Genomic DNA, 19,924 nt, shown 5'->3' on the forward strand with positions numbered 1-19,924 from the left:
GGTCACACAGCTAGTAAGTGTCAAGTGTCTGAGGCCACATTTGAACTCAGGTCCTCCCCTTCATCATTTCTTACAGCACAACAGCATTCCAATGCATTCAATATACCTTAACTTGCTCAGCCATTCCCCAATTGATGGGGATCCCTCAGTTTCTGATTCTTTACCACCACAAAAAGAACTGCTATAACTATTTTTGTACATATGGGTCCTTTTCCGTTTATCTCTTTGTGGTATAGACCTAGTAGTGGTATTGCTGGGTCAAAGGGTATATGCAGTTTTATAGTTTTGGGGGCATAGCTCCAAATTATTCTTGAGAATGCTCATCACAGTTCAACCAACAGTATATTAGTATACCTATTTTTCCACATCTCCTCCAGCATTTGTAATTTTCCTTTTCTGTTATCTTAGTCCATCTGATAAGTATAAGGTAGTACCTCAAAATTCTTTTAATTTGCATTTCTCTAATTATTAATGATTTAGAGCATTTTTCATATGACTATTGATAGTTCTGAAAAGTGCCTGTTCATATCCTTTGACCATTTATCAACTGGAAAATGGCTCTTATCCTTATAAATTTGGCTCAGTTGCATACATATATGTGTGTATGTATGTATGTATGTGTATATATATATATATATATATATATATATATATATATATAATTAGACCTTTATCAGGAAACTTACTGTAACTATCTTTCCCCTTCTTGCTTTTCTTCTAATTTTGGCTGCATTAGCTTAATTTGTATAAAACCTTTTTAATTTTGTATAATCAAAATTATACTTTTTACCTCTTGTGAACCTCTCTATCTTTTATTTGGTCATGAACTCTTCCTCTATCCATAGATGTGACAGGAAATTTCTTCCAGGCTCCACTAATTTGCTTATGATATAACCCTTTAGGTTTAGATCACATACCCATTTTGACCTCATCTTGGTATATGGAATGAAATGGCTAGTTTCTGCCAGACTACTTTCCAGTCTTCCCAGCAGTTTTTGTCACATTGTGCGTTCTTGTCCCAATAGCTAAGCTCTTTGGGGTTTATCAAACATTATGTTACTGTGCTCATTCCAAGTACATTTGTTAAATAATCTTTTCCCCACTTTTAAATTTTCTATAGGTTTGTCTAACACTGAGCAGTCAGTTGGTTAGCAAGTTTTTAATCATTTACTATATTCCAGGCACTGTACTAAACAGTGGGATTACAAAGAAAGGTAAAAACAATACCTACCCTCAAAGAAATGGGGAAACTACATGCAAACAACTATGTACATAGAAAGTACAGACACGGGGCAGCTCGGTGGTGCAGTGGATAGAGCACTGGCCCTGGAGTCAGGAGTACCTGAGTTCAAATCCGGCCTCAGACACTTACCAGCTGTGTGACCCTGGGCAAGTCACTTAACCCCAATTGCCTCATTAAAAAAGAAAAAAAGAAAAAAAAAAAGAAAGTACAGACAGGGTAAATTAGAGGTAATCTCAGAGGGAAAGCCTTAGAATTAAAGGCAAACAGGAAAGACTTTTTGCAAAAAGTAGGATTTCAGCTGAGACCAGTGAAAATGCATGGAATGGGGGCAGCTAGGTGGTGCAGTGGATAGAGCACTGGCCCTGGAGTCAGGAGGACCTGAGTTCAAATCCAGCCTTAGACACTTGACACTAGCTGTGTGACCCTGGGCAAGTCACTTAAACCCAATTGCTTCACCCCCCCAAAAAAATGCATGGAATTGAGGGAAGACAAAGTAGAAAACGTTAATGAGAAGCAGAGTAAAAACATAAGAAAACTGCAAAAGTAGAAAAAAGCTTTAAAAATCAAATGGAGGATTTTACATTTGATCCTACAGTTAACAGTGGAGTTTACTGAGTGGGGGCAGTGAGTGAGTGAGTGAGCGAGCGAGTGAGTGAGTGAGTGTGTATGTGTGTGAGACAGTCAGACCTGTGCTTTAGGAAGATTATGTTGGTAGATCAGTGGAAGATGGACTGGAATAGGAAGCATTCCAGATTTGAGGCAGCAGTCTCTGGTAGTCCAGGCATGAGATCATAAGAAGGCAGAGAGAACAGACTGCATATATAGGGTTAGTAAATGACACCCAAGGTGTTAAAAGGATGACCACCCCCTAAGTTGTGAGCATGGGTGACTGAAAAAATGGCGGGACCCTTGACATTGAAAGGGAAGTTTGGAAGAGGGGAGTGTTTGGGGGGATGTAAAATGTAATCAATTTTGAACTTGTTGAGACGTCCAAAAGACTGTTGGAGATGGGAGACTGGAGATCAGGAGAGAGGTTTGAACTGGATAAATAGGTCTGAGAATCGTCTGCATAAGGAGGATAATTGAATCCTTGGGAGCTGATGAGATCACCAAGTGAAATAATAGAGAGAGAGAGAAGAGGATCCAAAAGAGAGCCTTCAGGGATTCCCAAAGTTAGAAGGCATGACTTGGATGAAGATCCTGCAAAGGAGAATGAGAGGGAGCAGTCAGATAAATAGGAGGAAAACCAGGAGACAGCAGTATTACTAAAACCTGGAGAAAAGACAGAATCAAAGAGAAGAGGGGGATCAACAGTGTCAAAGGCAGAGATGTCAAAAAAGTTGAGGACTGAAAAAAGATTTAGCAACTTTGAGGGTGGTAGTTTCTATGAAGTTGAAATTGAACCTCTAGAATTAAGAAGTAAAAGGAAAGGAAGTATAAGCCCCTATTATGGATGGCTTTTAAAAGAAATCTGGACATGATAGGGCAGAGTGTTACTGGAAAATAGCTAGCAGCGATGACTAGATCAAGTAAATATATTTTTTTTTTTTTAGTGAGGCAATTGGGGTTAAGTGACTTGCCCAGGGTCACACAGCTAGTAAGTGTTAAGTTTCTGAGGCCGGATTTGAACTCAGGTACTCCTGACTCCAGGGCTGGTACTCTATCCATTGTGCCACCTAGCTGCCCCTAGTAAATATTTTTTAAAAGGATGGGGGAGACATTGGAATGATTGTAATCTCATATACACTCAGGGGTCTGCCTTTTCTATTCTATTCTTATGTATTTTTCTCCTTTCTTTTTAGATCCAGTACCAAATACTTTCAAGCATAACTGCTTTGTAATGTGTTTTAAAGCCTTTTTTATCATGCCCCTTAATATTCCTGTCCATTTGTATCTCCACATTACTTTCATTATGTTTTTATCCAGTTCTATAAAAAAAAAACCTCTATGCCATTTTGATTGGTTTTGCACTAACTATATAAATGAATTTGGGGAGTATTGTCCTTTTTAGTGCATCAATCTGACTAGATCATAAATGTCACTCCAGTTATTCAGGTCTACAGTTGTCCACATATATTTCTAGGTCAGCAAATTCCCAGATATTTGGTGGGGGGGGTTCTTTAATTTTCTTTTTTTCTTTTTTTTGGGGGGAGGATAATGGGGGTTAAGTGACTTGCCCAGGGTCACACAGCTAGTACATGTCAAGTGTCTGAGGCCGGATTTGAACTCAGGTACTCCTGAATCCAGGACTGGTGCTTTATCCACTGCGCCACCTAGCCACCCCTTCCATTTTCTTTTTTAATTTTAATTTTTTTTTTTTTTTTGGGCAGGGCAATGGGGGTTAAGTGATTTGCCCAGAGTCACGCAACTAGTAAGTGTTAAGTGTCTGAAGCCGAATTTAAACTCAGGTACTCCTGAATCCAAGGCCAGTGTCTTATCTACTGTGCCACCTAGCTGCCCCTGCCTTCCATTTTCTTTTAATTATAATATAGTTCACTTCAGTAAAAGGCCTCTACTGATAGAATAGTGAGCAGGTTAGCTTGGTAGGAAACTGGGACTGGATAGGAAAATGAATTTTCCTTGCCTCACCACTGCATTAACAGACCGTGATAAAGTCCCTTGCCATGTGTCTATATCAGCTTCCTACTACAGAAACTCTGATTTCCCTCCAGGGAGGGCTTATGAGTAAATAAAAGATGATTTACATTTTATAAAAATTATTGATGATGTACCCACAGTACTCAGAGCTCTGTGCTAGCCATTAAGAAAACTGTAAAGTGGGGGCAGCTCGGTGGCACAGTGGATAAAGCACTGGCCCTGGATTCAGGAGGACCTGAGTTCAAAGTCAGCCTCAGACACTTGACACTTACTAGCTGTGTGACCCTGGGCAAGTCACTTAACCTTCATTGCCCTGCAAAAAAGAAAGAAAGAAAGCTACAAAGTTTAGGTAACACAAGATCCCTCCCCTCAGGAAGCATACAGTCTAGTAGAGTGATAATATATGACTACAGCTAACCTACAATATACAATGTTTACATCATAAATTTGAGTGCATTAGATTAGTGAAAAACAAAATGCTCTGTGATGGTCTTCAAAGGATGGCTGTTCACTACATATAGTAAGTACCCGTGTAGCTAATTTGGTATTAAAGGTGTAATGATTGGAATGACGCCACCTACTGGAGACTTGCTGTGGGAAAGCTCCACCATGAGGAAAATGCCTCAGAAGCATTGTGGCTTTTCCTTGGCGTCAGGAAATGACGTTTGCTCATGGGTGCTGTCTATCAAGGCTACCAGCCAATCAACTTGAGGAGCCTCCTATGGTCTGGGAGGAGACAGGAAGGAGGAAAGGGAGCCTGCGCAGAGAGCGCTGGGCCTTTTTGGCTTCCTGACTTGATGGTGGTGGCGGCAGAGGACTTCACAGGAAATTTGAGGAAAGATAGGAATGCCAGGCTGTTAGAATTCTGTTCTCAATCGTTTTCTTTCTATTTTCCAATAAACCCTTAAAAACCTAAACTCGTTTTATCAGTGATTTTTAGTCAGTTTCCCCCAAACTGGGGAAACAGATTAGAATCCACATTTAGAATCTTAAATTACACAAAGGTATGTTCATTCTGTACAGCATAGTGTAGTGGATGGGGGCTGGACTTGTAGTCAGAATGATGTAGGTCTACGTATTCCTTCTTCCACATACTAACTGTATGAATAAGTTAATTCAACTGTATGACTAAGGTAAAATTATTTAACATCTCAGTGCCCCTAGGTAATTCTCCAAGACATAAATCACAGAGTTGTCATTTGCCATCAATGGAGGGAGTTTGTACACTAGGAGTTCCTATATCGGGAGTTCCCTACACACATGAATGAAGGCACTGGTCCAAGCCATAGTCATAATATATCCCAGAGCTCTAGACAAAATGCCAAAAACTCTGCTGATTTTAGATCTGGTTTTGCCACTAACTAGCTAATCTTCTAAGATAAACAGGATAGGTGTTTCTTTTTCTTTTTACTCTTTTTTTTTTTTTTAGTGAGGCAATTGGGGTTAAGTGACTTGCCCAGGGTCACACAGTTAGTAAGTATTAAGTGTCTGAGGCCGGATTTGAACTCAGGTACTCCTGACTCTAGGGCCAGTGCTCTATCCACTGCGCCATCTAGCCGCCCCTCTTTTTATTTTTTAACAATTAAGGAGCCAGAAATATAGGGAGGTTAAGTGACCTATCCAAGGTTATACAGCTAGCTCATGTCAAAGTTGGACCCACAACTCAGGTCTCCCAACTCCCAGTGCCTTGCTCTTCAGACTAGACTGTGTTTTCTTGGTAATAGCTATTATTTTTCCTTGAAAACCTGAATAAAATAACCTTTGTAATTCAATTGCTCTCTTGGGAGCTTCCTTAGCTTTCTGGAAGAGTGACCATCAGAAATATGTGGATTATCTCAGATGTGTATATCCCTTGATATTCCAGCAGGCCAGGGCTTGCTGGGGCAGCAATTTCTCTGCTGTGTCCAGAGTCCACTGCTGGAAGGAAACCAGGTCTGTGAAAATCCTCAGCAGTAGAAAAGATAAGTTAGAGAGTCGTTATTCAATTTGAAAAATAATTCTCCTAAAGGTTTCTTTAAATAGCAACTTCCTCATGCACATTTAAAATATTTACTTAATAAAATATTATTCATACATTCTTTTTCTTTCCAGGAATGTATCTATTGTTTAGAGAAAACCACACCTATATTTTACCACTGAGCTTTGCTACGAATCATTTTCAAACATTTTAGCTCCCATTTCATCTCTCTTCTCTACCAAGAACTTTTCTTAGGACCCTACTGATTTTGCTAAGACCAAATACCAAATGATTACATCTTTTTTTTGTCCTTTAGATAGCTTTTCTAACAAGTTTATAGTTAATCTCCTGTTTTCTCTTTTTTCTTCCAAATCATGAACTCTAATAAGTCGAATAGCATTGTATCTAATGCTCAGTATATCAACACAGTGTTGACTTTTATCTGTAGGAGGCCTTTTGTTCTTGATAATGTTTTTTAAATCTTTACAAAATTAGCAGGTTGGGGGGGGGGGCAGCTAGGTGGCCCAGTGGATAAAACACTGGTCCTGAATTCAGGAGGACCTAATTTCAAATCCAGCCTCAGACAGTTGACACTTACTAGCTGTGTGACCTTGGGCAAGTCACGTAACCCTCATTGCCCCGCCGCCCCCCCCCCCCCCGGAAAAATTAGCAGGTTCACTTAGCAATAGTGAATCTGGCACAATTCTAAGTTTGTATCTCAGGAAAAGTAGCTCCTAAGATTGACCAAAGCAAAAATGGACAAATACCACAACTTTTACCAGTTTTAGCACCAAGAAAATTTGGTCACTGAGCATTGGTCCATCTTTTTCTCAGCTGGGACAGTTAGGTGATGCAGTGGATAAAGCACTGCCCCTAGAGTGAGGAGGACCTGAGTTCAAATGTTACCACAGACACTTACTAGCTGTGTGATTCTGGACAAATCACTTAACCCCAATTGCCTTAAATATCCTTGGCATTCTCCAGGCATCCTTATGGTTATCTTGCCACTGGACCCAGGTGTCTCTGGAGGAGAGAGTGAGGCTGGTGACTTTGCACAGTCCTCCCTCACTTAAATCCAATTCAGTGCAAGTCATGACATCACATGGTCCTTTTGAAGAACAAAGGACAAACAACAACCTTCCCTTTAAAGTATCCTGTATATATCCTATTTCTACAAAGAGCTTAGCACATTGTTTCCCTCATTAAATGATGAACTCTTTGAGATAAGGAGTTCTGCTCTGTTTTCTGTATCTCTAGCTCTTACTCTAGTATCTGGCACATAGTAGGTGCTTAATGAATGCTACTCAACTGACTGAGTGATATGGTTACTTCCAAAAGCCATCCTTAGGTATTGAGGGCATCGATGCTGCAATGGGTACAAAACCCAGCCTGGGCTCCACTCCCAGACTGCCTTCTCTAATCTCCTTTACCTAAAATAAAAGAACAAACACCAAGGCAGAGAACTAAGGCCCATATTCATGGACCCCATGTTGGCCTTGGATGGAGAGGATTTAAAAATTCCTTTTCTCCTAAGAGCTTTGCCTCTCTCCTCTTAGCAGAATTCCACCAGACAGGAAGAAATCAAACCAAGAGAGAGAAGATGTTCTAGTCAACTAGTACCTTTCTCATGTACCTCAAGTTGTGGCCAGTCAAGAGTCTTCTCTTCATCAGGTGGCTAGCAGACTAGAACCAATTTACAGAATGTCTCTACGAGTTCCAAAGTGGGGAATGCATCAGCTAACCATTCTGTTCATGTTAATAAGGGCTGGGCTCATTGGCTGGTTATATGAGCATGATTGTCTTCCCTGTTAGGATATAAACTCATTGATAACAGGTCTCTTTTTATCTTTATATACATATCACTTAGCACAATGTCTGGCCTATAGTGGGAGCCCAATAAATTCTTATTGATTAGATTAATGAACTGATCAATTGTTTAATGGACTGAACCTCTGTAAAATCCCACTTTGATGCTTCATCAAGAGAGAGAGGTGACCTGGGGTTCTTAAAAGTGATACCAGCCAAGCATGAGGTTGGGTAGATCTTATCAAAAAGCAAACACTTTGAGTCTAGGGCCAGTGAGATATTTTCTATGTCTTTCTCTCATCTAAAGCCTAGTCTGGCTAAGTCCAGAGAGAAATTGTACTAGATTTAGCATTGGAAGGCCTAGATTGTCAAAGCCCAGGTCACCTACTGCCTTTGTGACCTTTGGCAAATCACTAAACCTCTTGGAGCCTCACACTACATCTCACGACCAAGCCAGATTAGCTGCTGGCTGGTGAATTTGGTTTGGCCATAGCAACTCTCAAAGGCCATCTACTAAATTGAAGAGGGGCTGCAATCTGCATCGGATTACCCCCATGGACAAAAATCACAGATGTTTAAAGTATTGCAGTAAAATTGTACCAAACTCTCATGAGTATTCTTCTCTTGCATATTCAAGATGTTGTCATCAATTTTTCAGTATCCCATAAAAGAACCAGTTATATGTGAAGGGGGAGGATGGCGTAACACCTGAATGTAAAAGTAGAAACCTTTGAGCTACTAGGCAGTGACTTAACTTAGTCTCTTTCTTTCCTTGCAGACCCTTCAACCATGGTGGTGCCACCACCCAACACAGAAGCCCAGGTATGTATGCTCTTGCTCAAAGAATACATAACCAGAGAATCATAGAGTTCTTAGTGGCCCATTACAGTCATCTAGATAATCCCTGCCTCCTAGCAGGACTTCACCTGAGCAACGACTGGATGCTGTCTGGGTCTTGTAGAATAGAGGTGAACATTATCTAGCAAGACCCTGAATTGTAGAAGGGGATGGGGCCAGGCCAAGACACTTCCACATTATTCTCCATTGCACATTCTCTTTTGTCCAGCAAACCTAGCTTTCAATACACCATTTCCCCATTTTGGTGCCTTCATATGGGCTCTTTCCTCTGCCTGGAATATACTCCCTCTTCACTTCTGCTTCTTAGAATCCCTACCTTCCTTCAAGGGTCTGCACAAATGCCCAATACCCATATGAGGCCTTTCTCCCCCACTCCAAATGACCTTGCATTTATTTTCTGCATGTTTGTATGTGCATGTATTGTCTCCCCTATTGGAATATAAGCAAGTAAACTCCTCAAGGACAGAAACTTTTCAGATATTTGTCTTTGTAATAATAATAATCATCATAAACATTTATATAGAGCTTACAATGTGCCAGGCACCATGCTAAGAGGTTTACAATGATTATTTCATTTGATCCTCACAACAACCCTGGGAGGTAGGTGTATCCTTGGAGCCTATTACAGTGTCTGATGCTTTCTGGGGGAAGTTGGGCATTATGGACTGAGATTTCATTGGCCCTTGGAACTTCCTCTACCAATGAAAACCTGCACTTTACCTGAAATTTTTTTTTCTTTTTATTTTTTTTGGAGACTAGAATCTCCCTACTTTGCCCACAGTGGGTCAGGCAAAAGCTTTGACCTGGTCCATTTCTTTTTAAAAATTTTATTTTAATCATAAAAGTATTTTATTATTTTCTAGTTACATGTAGAGATAGTTTTCAACATTTGTTTTTCTAAGATTTCTGGTTCCAAATTTTTCTCCCTCCCTCCTTTCCTTCCCTCCCCCCCCCTCCCCAAGACAGAAATCAATCTGATATAGGTTATAGAGGTATGATCACATTAAACATATTTCTTCACTAGTCATGTTGTGAAAGAAGAATCAGAACAAAAGGGGAAAACCTCAAAAAAGAACAAAGAAAAACAAAAAAGTAGAAACAGTATGGTTCAATCTGCATCTAGATTCCACAGTTCTGTTTTCTGGATGTGGAGAGCATTTTCCATCATGAGTCCTTTGGAATTATCTTGGGCCATTGTATTGGTGAGAAGAGTTAAGTCTATCACAGTTGATCATCACACAGTGTTGATACTGTGTACAGTGTTCTGGTTCTGCTCATCTCATTCATCATCAGTCCTTCCAGGTTTCTCTGAACTCCTCCTGCTCATCATTTCTTATAGCACAACAGTATTCCATTACATTCATATACCACAACTTGTTCAGCAATTCCTCAACTGATGGACATCCCCTCAATTTCCAGTTCTTTGCCACCACAAAAAGGACCTGCTCCACTTCTGAACTGGACAGTTTGCCCTTCTTTAGGCAGCCTGGTGGCTTCCAGCCCTTGGGGACTATCCAGAATGGGGCTGGAGTTAGTTCAGAACCCCCATCTGCCTAACTTGCTGTAGCTCATAACTCTGCAACGGCAGAGATCTTTTGATCCAGCCCCTTCTTAGTAACAAGGCTTACAGGCTTGCTCTGTGGTTTAGAATCTTAAATTTTCTGGAGCACTGAGATGTTCAATAGTTATCAGTCACTGTAAATAGGTCAGAACTAAGGCTTAAACCTATAGCCAATTCTCTATCCAATGAGGCATATTGTCTGGCACACAGTAGGCAAATAATAAATGCTTATTGATTGTCATAAACCCAATAAAGGGTAAGGAAGTCCCATCTGAAATCTTGCACAGACTTTAATTTACCACTCTCTATAGGCAATATTCACAGATACTTGGGAAACTGATTCCTCAGAATTAATCTAAATTAATTTTGCTGCCATGTGAATCTATTTCCTAGAGACCATAGATCTAGCTGAAAAGGAGCCCAGAGGCCCCCTACATCCAAACCCCTCCTTTTTTTTTTAATAAAGTATTTTTTTTCCTGTTACATGTAAAGATAGTTCTCAACTTTTGTTTATACAAGCTTTCCAATTTCAGATTTTTCTCCCTCCCTCCCCCCTCCCCGAGACAGCAGTTAATCTGATATAGGTTATATATATATATATGTATATAATAACATTAAACATATTTCTGCATTAGTCATGTTATAAGAGAAAAATCAGAGCAATGACGAAAAACCTCAAAATAGAAAAACAACAGCACCAAAAACAAAAGAAATAGTATGGTTCATTCAGCATCTATACTCCACAGTTCTTTTTTTTTCCTGGCTTTGGAGATCTTCTTCTATCATGAGTTCCCTGGAACTCTTCTGTACCATTGCATTGGTGAGAAAAATATAGTCCATCACAGTAGATCAACACACAGTGTTGATGATACTGTGTACAATGTTCTGGTTCTGCTCATCTCACTCATCATCAGCCCACACAAGACCCTCCAGGTTTCTCTGAACTCCTCCTGCTCATTGTTTCTTACAGCACAATAGTATTCCATTACATTCATATACCACAACTTGTCCAGCCATTCCCCAATTGATGGGCATCCCCTCAACTTCCAATTCCTTGCTACCTCATAAAGTGCAGCTATAAATATTTTTGTACATGTGCAACCCCCTCCTTTTAACAGATGAAAAAATGTGAGGCCCAGAGAGGTTAAATGCCCTGCTCAAAGTCACACAGGAAGTAAACTTAAGAAGCAGGATTTTAACCCAGGACCTTTGAGTCAAGTGCCACTGCTTTTCTGTCCAAGCTAGGACAATGGTCTCCAAAATGAGTTTGACACTAAGGACTGCGTGAAAAGTGTTTACAGACCACTGAATTATAGAAGTCTAGTGGGGTTTTTCCTCCATTCATTTTGTCTACTTGTGCTGATCCACAGCAGTTTCTTGGCTCTCATCATGAGACCCTTCGATTAAGCATCAAAATTGAGAATCAGAATTATCTGGTTGGGAGCTTTGTTTTGAGGCAGAATCAGGGTGGGGAATTGGTTGGCATTCTTCTGGAAATTGGACAACTCCAAGTGGCATGGCTCCCAGATTTTTTTCCTATGGAAAGGGGGAGGTGAGGGAGGTAGGAAATCACCAAGAAGGGATTTAATCAACAAGCCTTCATGCAATAAGACAGAGGCTTGGAAATTAGTTAACCTTTTTAACACCAGAGTGGAGCTTAAGCCTAGTGACCTGAAGATTAACTCATCCTTTCAATAAGCATCTGTTACTTAGCAGCCACACCCCAGTTAAACCCTCTCAGCAGATGGGCTAAACCAGGGTGAGGGTTACCAACAGGCCTCAAACTCATTGGTGAGTTAGGGGGATGCCTACTCCAAGCATATGAAGACTTCCCCCTATGAAGTGGGCATATGAGAACAATTTGTTCCAAGAGCCATGAAAATGGCTGAAGCAAGCCCTGTGGAGCACCTTGAGCTTGGTCAGACATCAAAGATGTCAAAGTCATACACTGCATCTCAGTCCAGCTCCAGTCATCTAGACTTTTGTCTTACCACTAAACTTTGATGACTCTGGGAGAATAAAACTGACTACTTTGTGCAACTCAGTCTCACTTAAATCTAATTCATGTCTTTGTTCATATCACTGGTTCTTACAGGAAAGGGGACAGCTAGGTGCCGTCATAGTGGATAGAGTACCATGCCTGGAGTCAGGGAGACTCATCTTCCTGAATTCAAATCCAGCCTCAGACATTTACTAACTATGTGACCCTGGGCAAGTCACTTAGCCCTATTTGCCTCAATTTCTTCATCTGTAAAATGAGCTGGAAAAAGAAATGGCAAATCATTCCAATATCTGCCAAGAAAACCGCAAATGGGGTCAGAGAGATTTGGACATGATTGGAAAATGACTTTACAACTTATAGGAAAGAGAACAAAGTTGATGAGACCTGCCTCTGCAGTTTCCAGTTTCCTTTAAAAAAAAAAATTTGGTTCAACACATACAAAACCATATAGAACCACAGTTCAACCACCTCCAGTTAGAACAACACCAAATGTCCTTGCAACATTCTACTTTGGTAGTTCTTCATTTATTAATGGAAAAGCTAGGTGGCAGCTAGGTGGCACAGTTGATAAAGCACCTCCCTGGATTCAGGAGGACCTGAGTTCAAATCTGGCCTCAGACACTTGACACTTACTAGCTGTGTGAACCTGGGCAAATCACTTAATCTTCACTGCTGGGAGACGGGAGGGGGGGGGGAGCCAGGCATGGGCTGTGGAAATCAGCATCAACATTGTGACTTTGAGCTGAGTTTTGTTGCTATTTAAAGTTGTTTTGTATCTTGATATCAAATGTGTATATGGGGGTGGGGGGTGTTTGGAGGGCATTCTTCCTTATTCACTTGGTATCACTTGATAATAGATTTTCTCATTTTTCTCTGAATCCTTCATATGCACCTTTCCTTATGGTGCAGTAATAATATTTCATTACATTCATACACCACAGTTTGGTCAGCCATTCCCAGTTGCTGTTGCCTACACAAGCTGTTTTTACTTTTTTATTTCCTTTTTTTTTTTTTTTGCTACTAGTAGTAGTGCTACTATGAATATTTTAATACAGATAGGTATTTTCCTTTTGCTGATAACTTCACTGGATCATAAACTCAATAATGGGGATCTCTGGGTCAGTGGCTCTGAGCAATTTTGTAATTTCCTTGCATAATTATGAATTACTTTCCAAAACAAGTTAGACTGTTCTACCAGAAACAAATCTATTTCCTGGTTTTGTCCTCTGTCCACAGTGAGCTCTATAACCTTCCATTCTCCTCTAACTTTTTAATGGTGCATCTTTTTTTTATTTAAAATTTTTTTATCATAAAAGTATTTTATTATTTTCTAGTTACATGTAGAGATAGTTTTCAACATTTGTTTTTCTAAGATTTCTGGTTATAAGGATTAATGTAGAAATAGGATTAATGTTATTATGTGTATATATATGTGTGTGTATATATATATCTAAATGTATATGTATAGAGATATATAGATATAACCTATATCAGATTACCTGCTGTCTAGGGGAGGGGGGAGGGAGGGGTGGGAGGGAGAAAAATCTGAAATTGTAAAGCATGTATAAACAAAAGTTGAGAACTAAAAAAAATAAATAAAATTAAAATTAAGAGAAAAAAGAAAAAAAAAAGATTTCTGGTTATAAATTTTTCTCCCTCCCTCCTTTCCTTCCCTCCCCCCCCTCCCCAAGACAGAAATCAATTTGATATAGGTTATAGAGGTATGATCACATTAAACCTATTTCTTTACTAGTCATGTTGTGAAAGAAGAATCAGAACAAAAGGGGAAACCTCAAAAAAGAACAAAGAAAAACAAAAAAAGTAAAAACAGTATGGTTCAGTCTACATCCAGATTCCACAGTTCTGTTTTCTGGATGTGGAGAACATTTTCCATTGTGAGTCCTTTGGAATTATCTTGGATCATTGTATTGCTGAGAAGAGTTAAGTCTATCACAATTGATCACACAATGTTGTTGATATTGTGTACAATGTTCTCCTGGTTCTGCTCATTTTACTCAGCATCAGTTTATGTAAGTCCAGGTGCAGCTTTTTTTATATTTATATATTCTTATACTCTCTTATACATTTAGAATTTATTGTGATATAGCTAATAACAATAGCTATGATTAGAGCAGCTAGGTACTGATTGTGAAGGGCTTTTAGAGTCAGATAATAGCTAACATGTATGTAGCACTTGGGCTGCTAGGTGGCACAGTGAATAGAGCTCAGGCCCTGGAGTCAGGAAGACCTGAGTTCAAATCTAGCCTCGGACATTAGTTGTGTGACCCTGGGCAAGTCACTTAACCCTGTTGACCTCAGTTTCCTCATCTGTCAAATGAGCTGGAGAAGGAAATGGCAAAACCACTCTAGTATCTCTGCCAAAAAAAAAGGGGGGGGGGGGTCAAGGAGAATAGGACTTGATTGCACAACAAAAATAGTGCTTCAGGGGCAGCTAGGTGGCGCAGTGGATAGAGCACCGTCCCTGGAGTCAGGAGGACCTGAGTTCAGATCTGGCCTCAGACATTTGACACTTACTAGCTGTGTGACCCTGGGCAAGTCACTTAACCCAAATTGCCTCACCAAAAAACAACAACAACAACAACAACAACAAAAAACAAAAATAGTGCTTTAACATTTTCAAAGCTCTTTATATATATTATCTCCTTAGATCTTCACAACAACCCTATAAGGTAGTTGCTATTATTAATTCCATTTTACAGATGAGAGACTGAGATTGAAAAAGGTGAAGTCACTTGCCCAGGATCATACAGCTAATAAGCATCTGAGTCAGAACTGAAACTGCAGTCTTCCTAATTCTAAGATCAGCACTCTAGCCATTTAGGTGTCTCTAGCATATGCTGGTCCAAACCCATTTACTGCAAAACCACCATCTACCTTTTCCAACAGTTCTTGTTTAAAAGACGAGGTTTAACAATGTTTAAAAACATTTTTGTTTGTTTGTTTTGGTTTTTTGGTGAGGCAATTGGGGTTAAGTGACTTGCCCAGGGTCACACAGCTAGTAAGTGTCAAGTGTCTGAGGCCGGATTTGAACTCAGGTCCACCTGAATCCAGGGCTTGTGCTTTATCCACTGGGTCACCTAGCTGCCCCTTTAAAGCACTTTAAAAAAATGTTTTTAGGGCAGCTAGGTGGCGCAGTGGATAGAGCACCAGCCCTGGAGTCAGGAGTACCTGAGTTCAAATCCGGCCTCAGACACTTGACACTTACTAGCTGTGTGACCCTGGGCAAGTCACTTAACCCCAATTGCCTCACCAAAAAAAAAAAAAAAAAGAGGATTTTTTGGATAATACTTTGTGTCCATTTTATCAAAGCGTGGTACAAGTCTGATGCCTTCTTAATCTTTCTCTTCTAATCACTTTGACTGATCCACTTTTCTATTTTTTCTTCAATAACAAATAAATCCCCAGTTTCCTAAAGAAAAATTCCCAAAAAATTATTACCTAATAGCAAAGCCCTTCACAGTATCTCTGCATGGCACATTCATAGGCACTGAAAGACATTTATTAGAAAATGACAATCCCATGGGGGCATCTACCATTAATTTGATCTACCTACAGAGCATTCTTCTAGGTCAGGGGTTCTAAGCCCTTTTTGTGACACTGACCCCTTTGGCATTCTGGGAAAACTGATGGACCCCTTCTCAGATTTCTTTTAAACAAGATAATTTTTGTAAGGTGTTTAGCAGAGTGCCTGGCACATAGTAGATTCTTTCTTTCTTCCTTCCTTCCTTCCTTCCTTCCTTCCTTCCTTCCTTCCTTCCTTCCTTCCTTCCTTCCTTCCTTCCTTCCTTTCTTTCTTTCTTTCTTTCTTTCTTTCTTTCTTTCTTTCTTTCTTTCTTTCTTTCTTTCTTTCGGTACAGGGCAATGAGAGTTAAGTGACTTGCCCAAGGTCACACAGCTAGTAATTGTCAAGTGTCTGAGGCCGGATTTGAACTCAGGTCCTCCTGAATCCAGGGCCAGCGCTTTATCCACTGTGCCACCTAGCTGCCCCCCACATAGTAGATTCTTAATAAATATTTGTTGTCTCCCCCTTAAAAATTGACAATTGAAGAAAATGATGGATTTCAGTTAGAGGTTGATGAAAAGAATGATAGTTTTTTGTTTTGCTTTGTTTTGTTTTCCCATCCAAGTTCATGGACCCTTTGAAATCTATCCACAGACCCTGTAGAGGTGCCTGGATTCCAGGTTAAGAACTTTTACTCTAGGAAAAGTCCCATGCTAGGTCTCTGTGGCTGGTACTTATTTTTATGTGTTGGGCATGCTCAGTGACTGTGCCATCTGACCCTCCATTACATGGTTTAACTCAGATCTGGGGTTTGTGACCTGAACCTGCCTCATCAGAAGAGAGATAGGATAGCTGGGTTGATTCTTTGCAGGTTGACACAGTCCTTATTTGCTATGTTGTTGTTGAGTCATTTTTTTCAGTCCAGTCCTACTCTTTGTGACCCTTTTCAGGGATTTTTGGGGGTTGTTCTTTTTTTTGCAAAGATACTAGAGTGGTTTTGCCATCTCCTTCTCCAGCTCATTTTATAGATGAGGAAACTGAGGCAAACAGGGTTAAGTGACTTGCTCAGGGTCACACAGCTAGTCAGTGTCTGAGGCTGAACTCACAAAGATGAGTCTCCCTAACTACAGGCCTGGCATTCTATCTACTGTTCCCTGTAGCTATACCTATTTGCTATAGGTGAGTATTTTACTACATTCAGGGCCCTCAATTTCCCTCCTCCTTTTGCTGTGTGAGATGAGGGACCTTGGAGAGGGCCAGCTTCCCTGAGTCCCTGCCACCAGACCCTCCTCAGCTCCATCCTTTGTGTAAAGTTCTCTTTCTCTGCAGGGCAGTGAATACTGCCCTTTTCTATTGGCTCCTTCCCTGCAGAGTACTGGCATTTAAGACCTGTTCTCTTCTCTCCCCACAAGGCTCATATTTCCCATCAGTTCACTCAGTAATGAAGATATAGGAAACCAGGGCTTTGGGGTCCTCCGGGAGGGAAAAGAGAACAGAGTCAGCAAAGCTTCTTGCCTCTGCCCCAGCCCCTGGACCAAGACTAGGGGGAGGGAAATGTGATTGGTGGGTCTTTTTTTTTTTCTGCCAAGTGGTACATTCTGTATCAGCACATATTTAGTATGAATGAGGTCACTCTACTGAATGGGGCCTTTCTTTCTTCTGTCCCAGTGTGGCTGTTTTCTATGCTATCATAGCCGGTCTTCCTGCCCCATCTTTATCCCTCGCTTTTTCTCTTCCATAGCATTCTGATCAAATGAACTAATGGTCGGTCAGTTAGTCACCCAAGCATCTATTAAGCACATGATATGATACCAGACATTTGTTAAAGTCTTAGGGATACAGAGAAAAGCAAAACAAGCAAAACAAAACAAAATTCTTGCCCTTAAGGAGTTTACATTCTAAAGAGAGAGCAATCATGCAAATAAACAAGATGTAAGATGTAAGTGGGAAGGAGGCTCAAAGAAAAGTTCCAACAGTGAGCATGCTAAAGGCACTCTACAAATTCAAAATTGGGCCATTAAGCTGAACTACTCACTAAGCTTGTATCCACTGGGTTACTCCCCCTGCTGCAAAAAGAGGAATGTGAATTTATAGGCATCCTGGTCTAGCAGAACACTTGGATCCAAAATTGGAGAACTCATGTCGGGGTTACTAGTTACAATTGTAAGAATCAGACAAGTTACTGAACTTCCCATTTCCTCATTAGTTCAATGCCATATGGTCCCACCTACCTTTCCAGGCCCATTATATGGTACCTCCTTCACACCATCTGTGATCCAGTCAACCTTGTCAACTACTTGCAGATCCTTGTAAACAACATTCCATTTCCCATCCCCAAGCCCTTTGAACAAGTTGAACCCTCATGCCTGAAATCTATGCCCTATTCACCTGTATCTCTGGGAATCTCTGAAGTTCTTAAAAGCTTGGTTTAACTGCCATCTCCTATGAGAGGCCACCCCCCCATTATTTTGTAAACTATTATATACTTTATATTTACTCATATGTACATATGGTTTTTTCCCTTGATAGACCGTAAGTTTCTTGAGGGTGGAGACTATTTCATTTTCTTGTATCTCTACCACTTACTAAGTACTTAATTAATGCCCTGTGGATAGATTGATGGAATACTTATATACTTTTTTTATAAGTATTTATTTATTTATCTGTCTGTCTATTTGTTTGTTTGCTTTTGAGAGGAAATGAGGGTTAAGTGACTTGCCCAGGGTCACACAGCTAGTAAGTGTCAAGTGGCTGAGGTCAGATTTGAACTCATGTCCTCCTGAATCCAGGGCCTGTGCTTTATCCACAGTACCACCTAGCTGCCCCCCCCCATACTTTTTTTTTTGCAGGGCAATGAGGGTTAAGTGACTTGCCCAAGGTCACACAGCTAGTAAGTGTCAAGTGGCTGAGGCTGGATTTGAACTCAGGTCCTCCTGAATCCAGGGCCAGCGCTTTATCCACTGCACCACCGAGCTGCCCCCTCCCCCCTATACTTTTTGACATAGTGCTGAGACCACTGTTGGTGCGCAGTAAATAAATACTTATTGACTTAAAATATCCCTGGGGGTGGGAATAGAGGGGAACTAGATTGATTTAATAATTTATTTAATTTGATCTGGAACTAACACCTCTCCTTCACAACTTGTAATCTTAACACCCTGTTTAAAAAACACCACAATTTTGGAGTTTAAATTGTCCCTGTATACTACTGAGTGATGGTTTATTTAGAAAATCCTAAGTAATTGCAAAGATACTAGTTGAGACACTATCTGCAGGCTACAAAATAAACCCACAAAAATCAGCAGCATTTCTAAATAATAATGACAAAATCTAACAGAGCAATAATAGAAAAGGAAATCCTATTCAAAATAACTCTTAAAATGCAAAAAGTATTTGGGGATCAATCTACCAAAGCTTAGATGCAATTACAAAGTGCTCTTAAAGAAATAAAGAACAACCAAAATAGGTGGAGGTATATTCAGTGTTCATGACTGGGGCATGCCAATATAATAAACATGATATAATAAAATGGTGAAACTACTCAATTAATTTATAATTTTAATGCTATCCCAATCAAACTATAAAAGGGACACATTATAGAAGTCTATAAAATAATAACAAAAATCATTTGGAGAAACAAAGGATCCAGAATATTAAATGAAAAGGGGGTAGGGGGTGGGAGGTGGGGGGTTGTACTTTCAAACATCAAGGTATATTGCAAACTATTTGGTATTAATTTAAAAATAGAAAAGTAGATCAATGGAGAATTAGATTAAACAAGGGAGACAAGGGAGAATCGAAAAAATGGAACTTGGTAACCCAGTGTTTGATAAATCCAAAAACATTTTTAAAATTCTGGTGACATGAAAAATGAGATATCGATTAAAATTATTTTTTAAAAAATTCTTCAATTTAATCAGATTCCCCTGATTAGTCCCCTCTCCTTACAAAGTATAACCGAGAAAGGACATTTACTATTCTTACAATAATGTAAGTGAAAAAAATAACATGAAGTTGTTTAGTCTGTGTCCAACTCTCCATGACCCTGCTTGGAGTTTATCTGGCAAAGATACTGGAGTGATTTGCCATTTCTTTCTCCAGCTCATTTAACCTATTAGGAAACTTAGGCAAACAGTTAAGTGACTTGCAAGGGTTTGAGGCCAGATTTGAACTCAAGAAAATGAGTCTACCTGACTCTAGGTCCAATACTCCATCCACTGCCATCTAACTGCCCCATAATAATATAAATAAAAAGAACAATAAAAGGAAGTGGGACCTTGTAATTAAAAGGACCATCCCTCCCCCCAAAGAAGAGGGGAAATGTGTCTCCATTGTTTCGTTGGATTAGTGTGAGACTATGGGTATGGGATGGTGCA

General features: G+C 40.0%; 1 protein-coding gene across 1 annotated transcript in view; it reads left to right on the forward strand.

The window, feature by feature from the left end:
* The window catches only part of SPIRE2 (spire type actin nucleation factor 2), a 62,489-nt gene that overhangs the window by 15,025 nt on the left and 27,540 nt on the right, over positions 1-19,924 (forward strand). The window contains exon 2 of the mRNA XM_043988770.1: positions 8,383-8,426. Coding sequence (XP_043844705.1) covers positions 8,383-8,426 — 44 coding nt within the window. The remainder of the gene's footprint in view (positions 1-8,382; positions 8,427-19,924) is intronic.

This window comes from Dromiciops gliroides, chromosome 2, assembly GCF_019393635.1.
Source record: "Dromiciops gliroides isolate mDroGli1 chromosome 2, mDroGli1.pri, whole genome shotgun sequence".
NCBI classification, from domain to species: domain Eukaryota; kingdom Metazoa; phylum Chordata; class Mammalia; order Microbiotheria; family Microbiotheriidae; genus Dromiciops; species Dromiciops gliroides.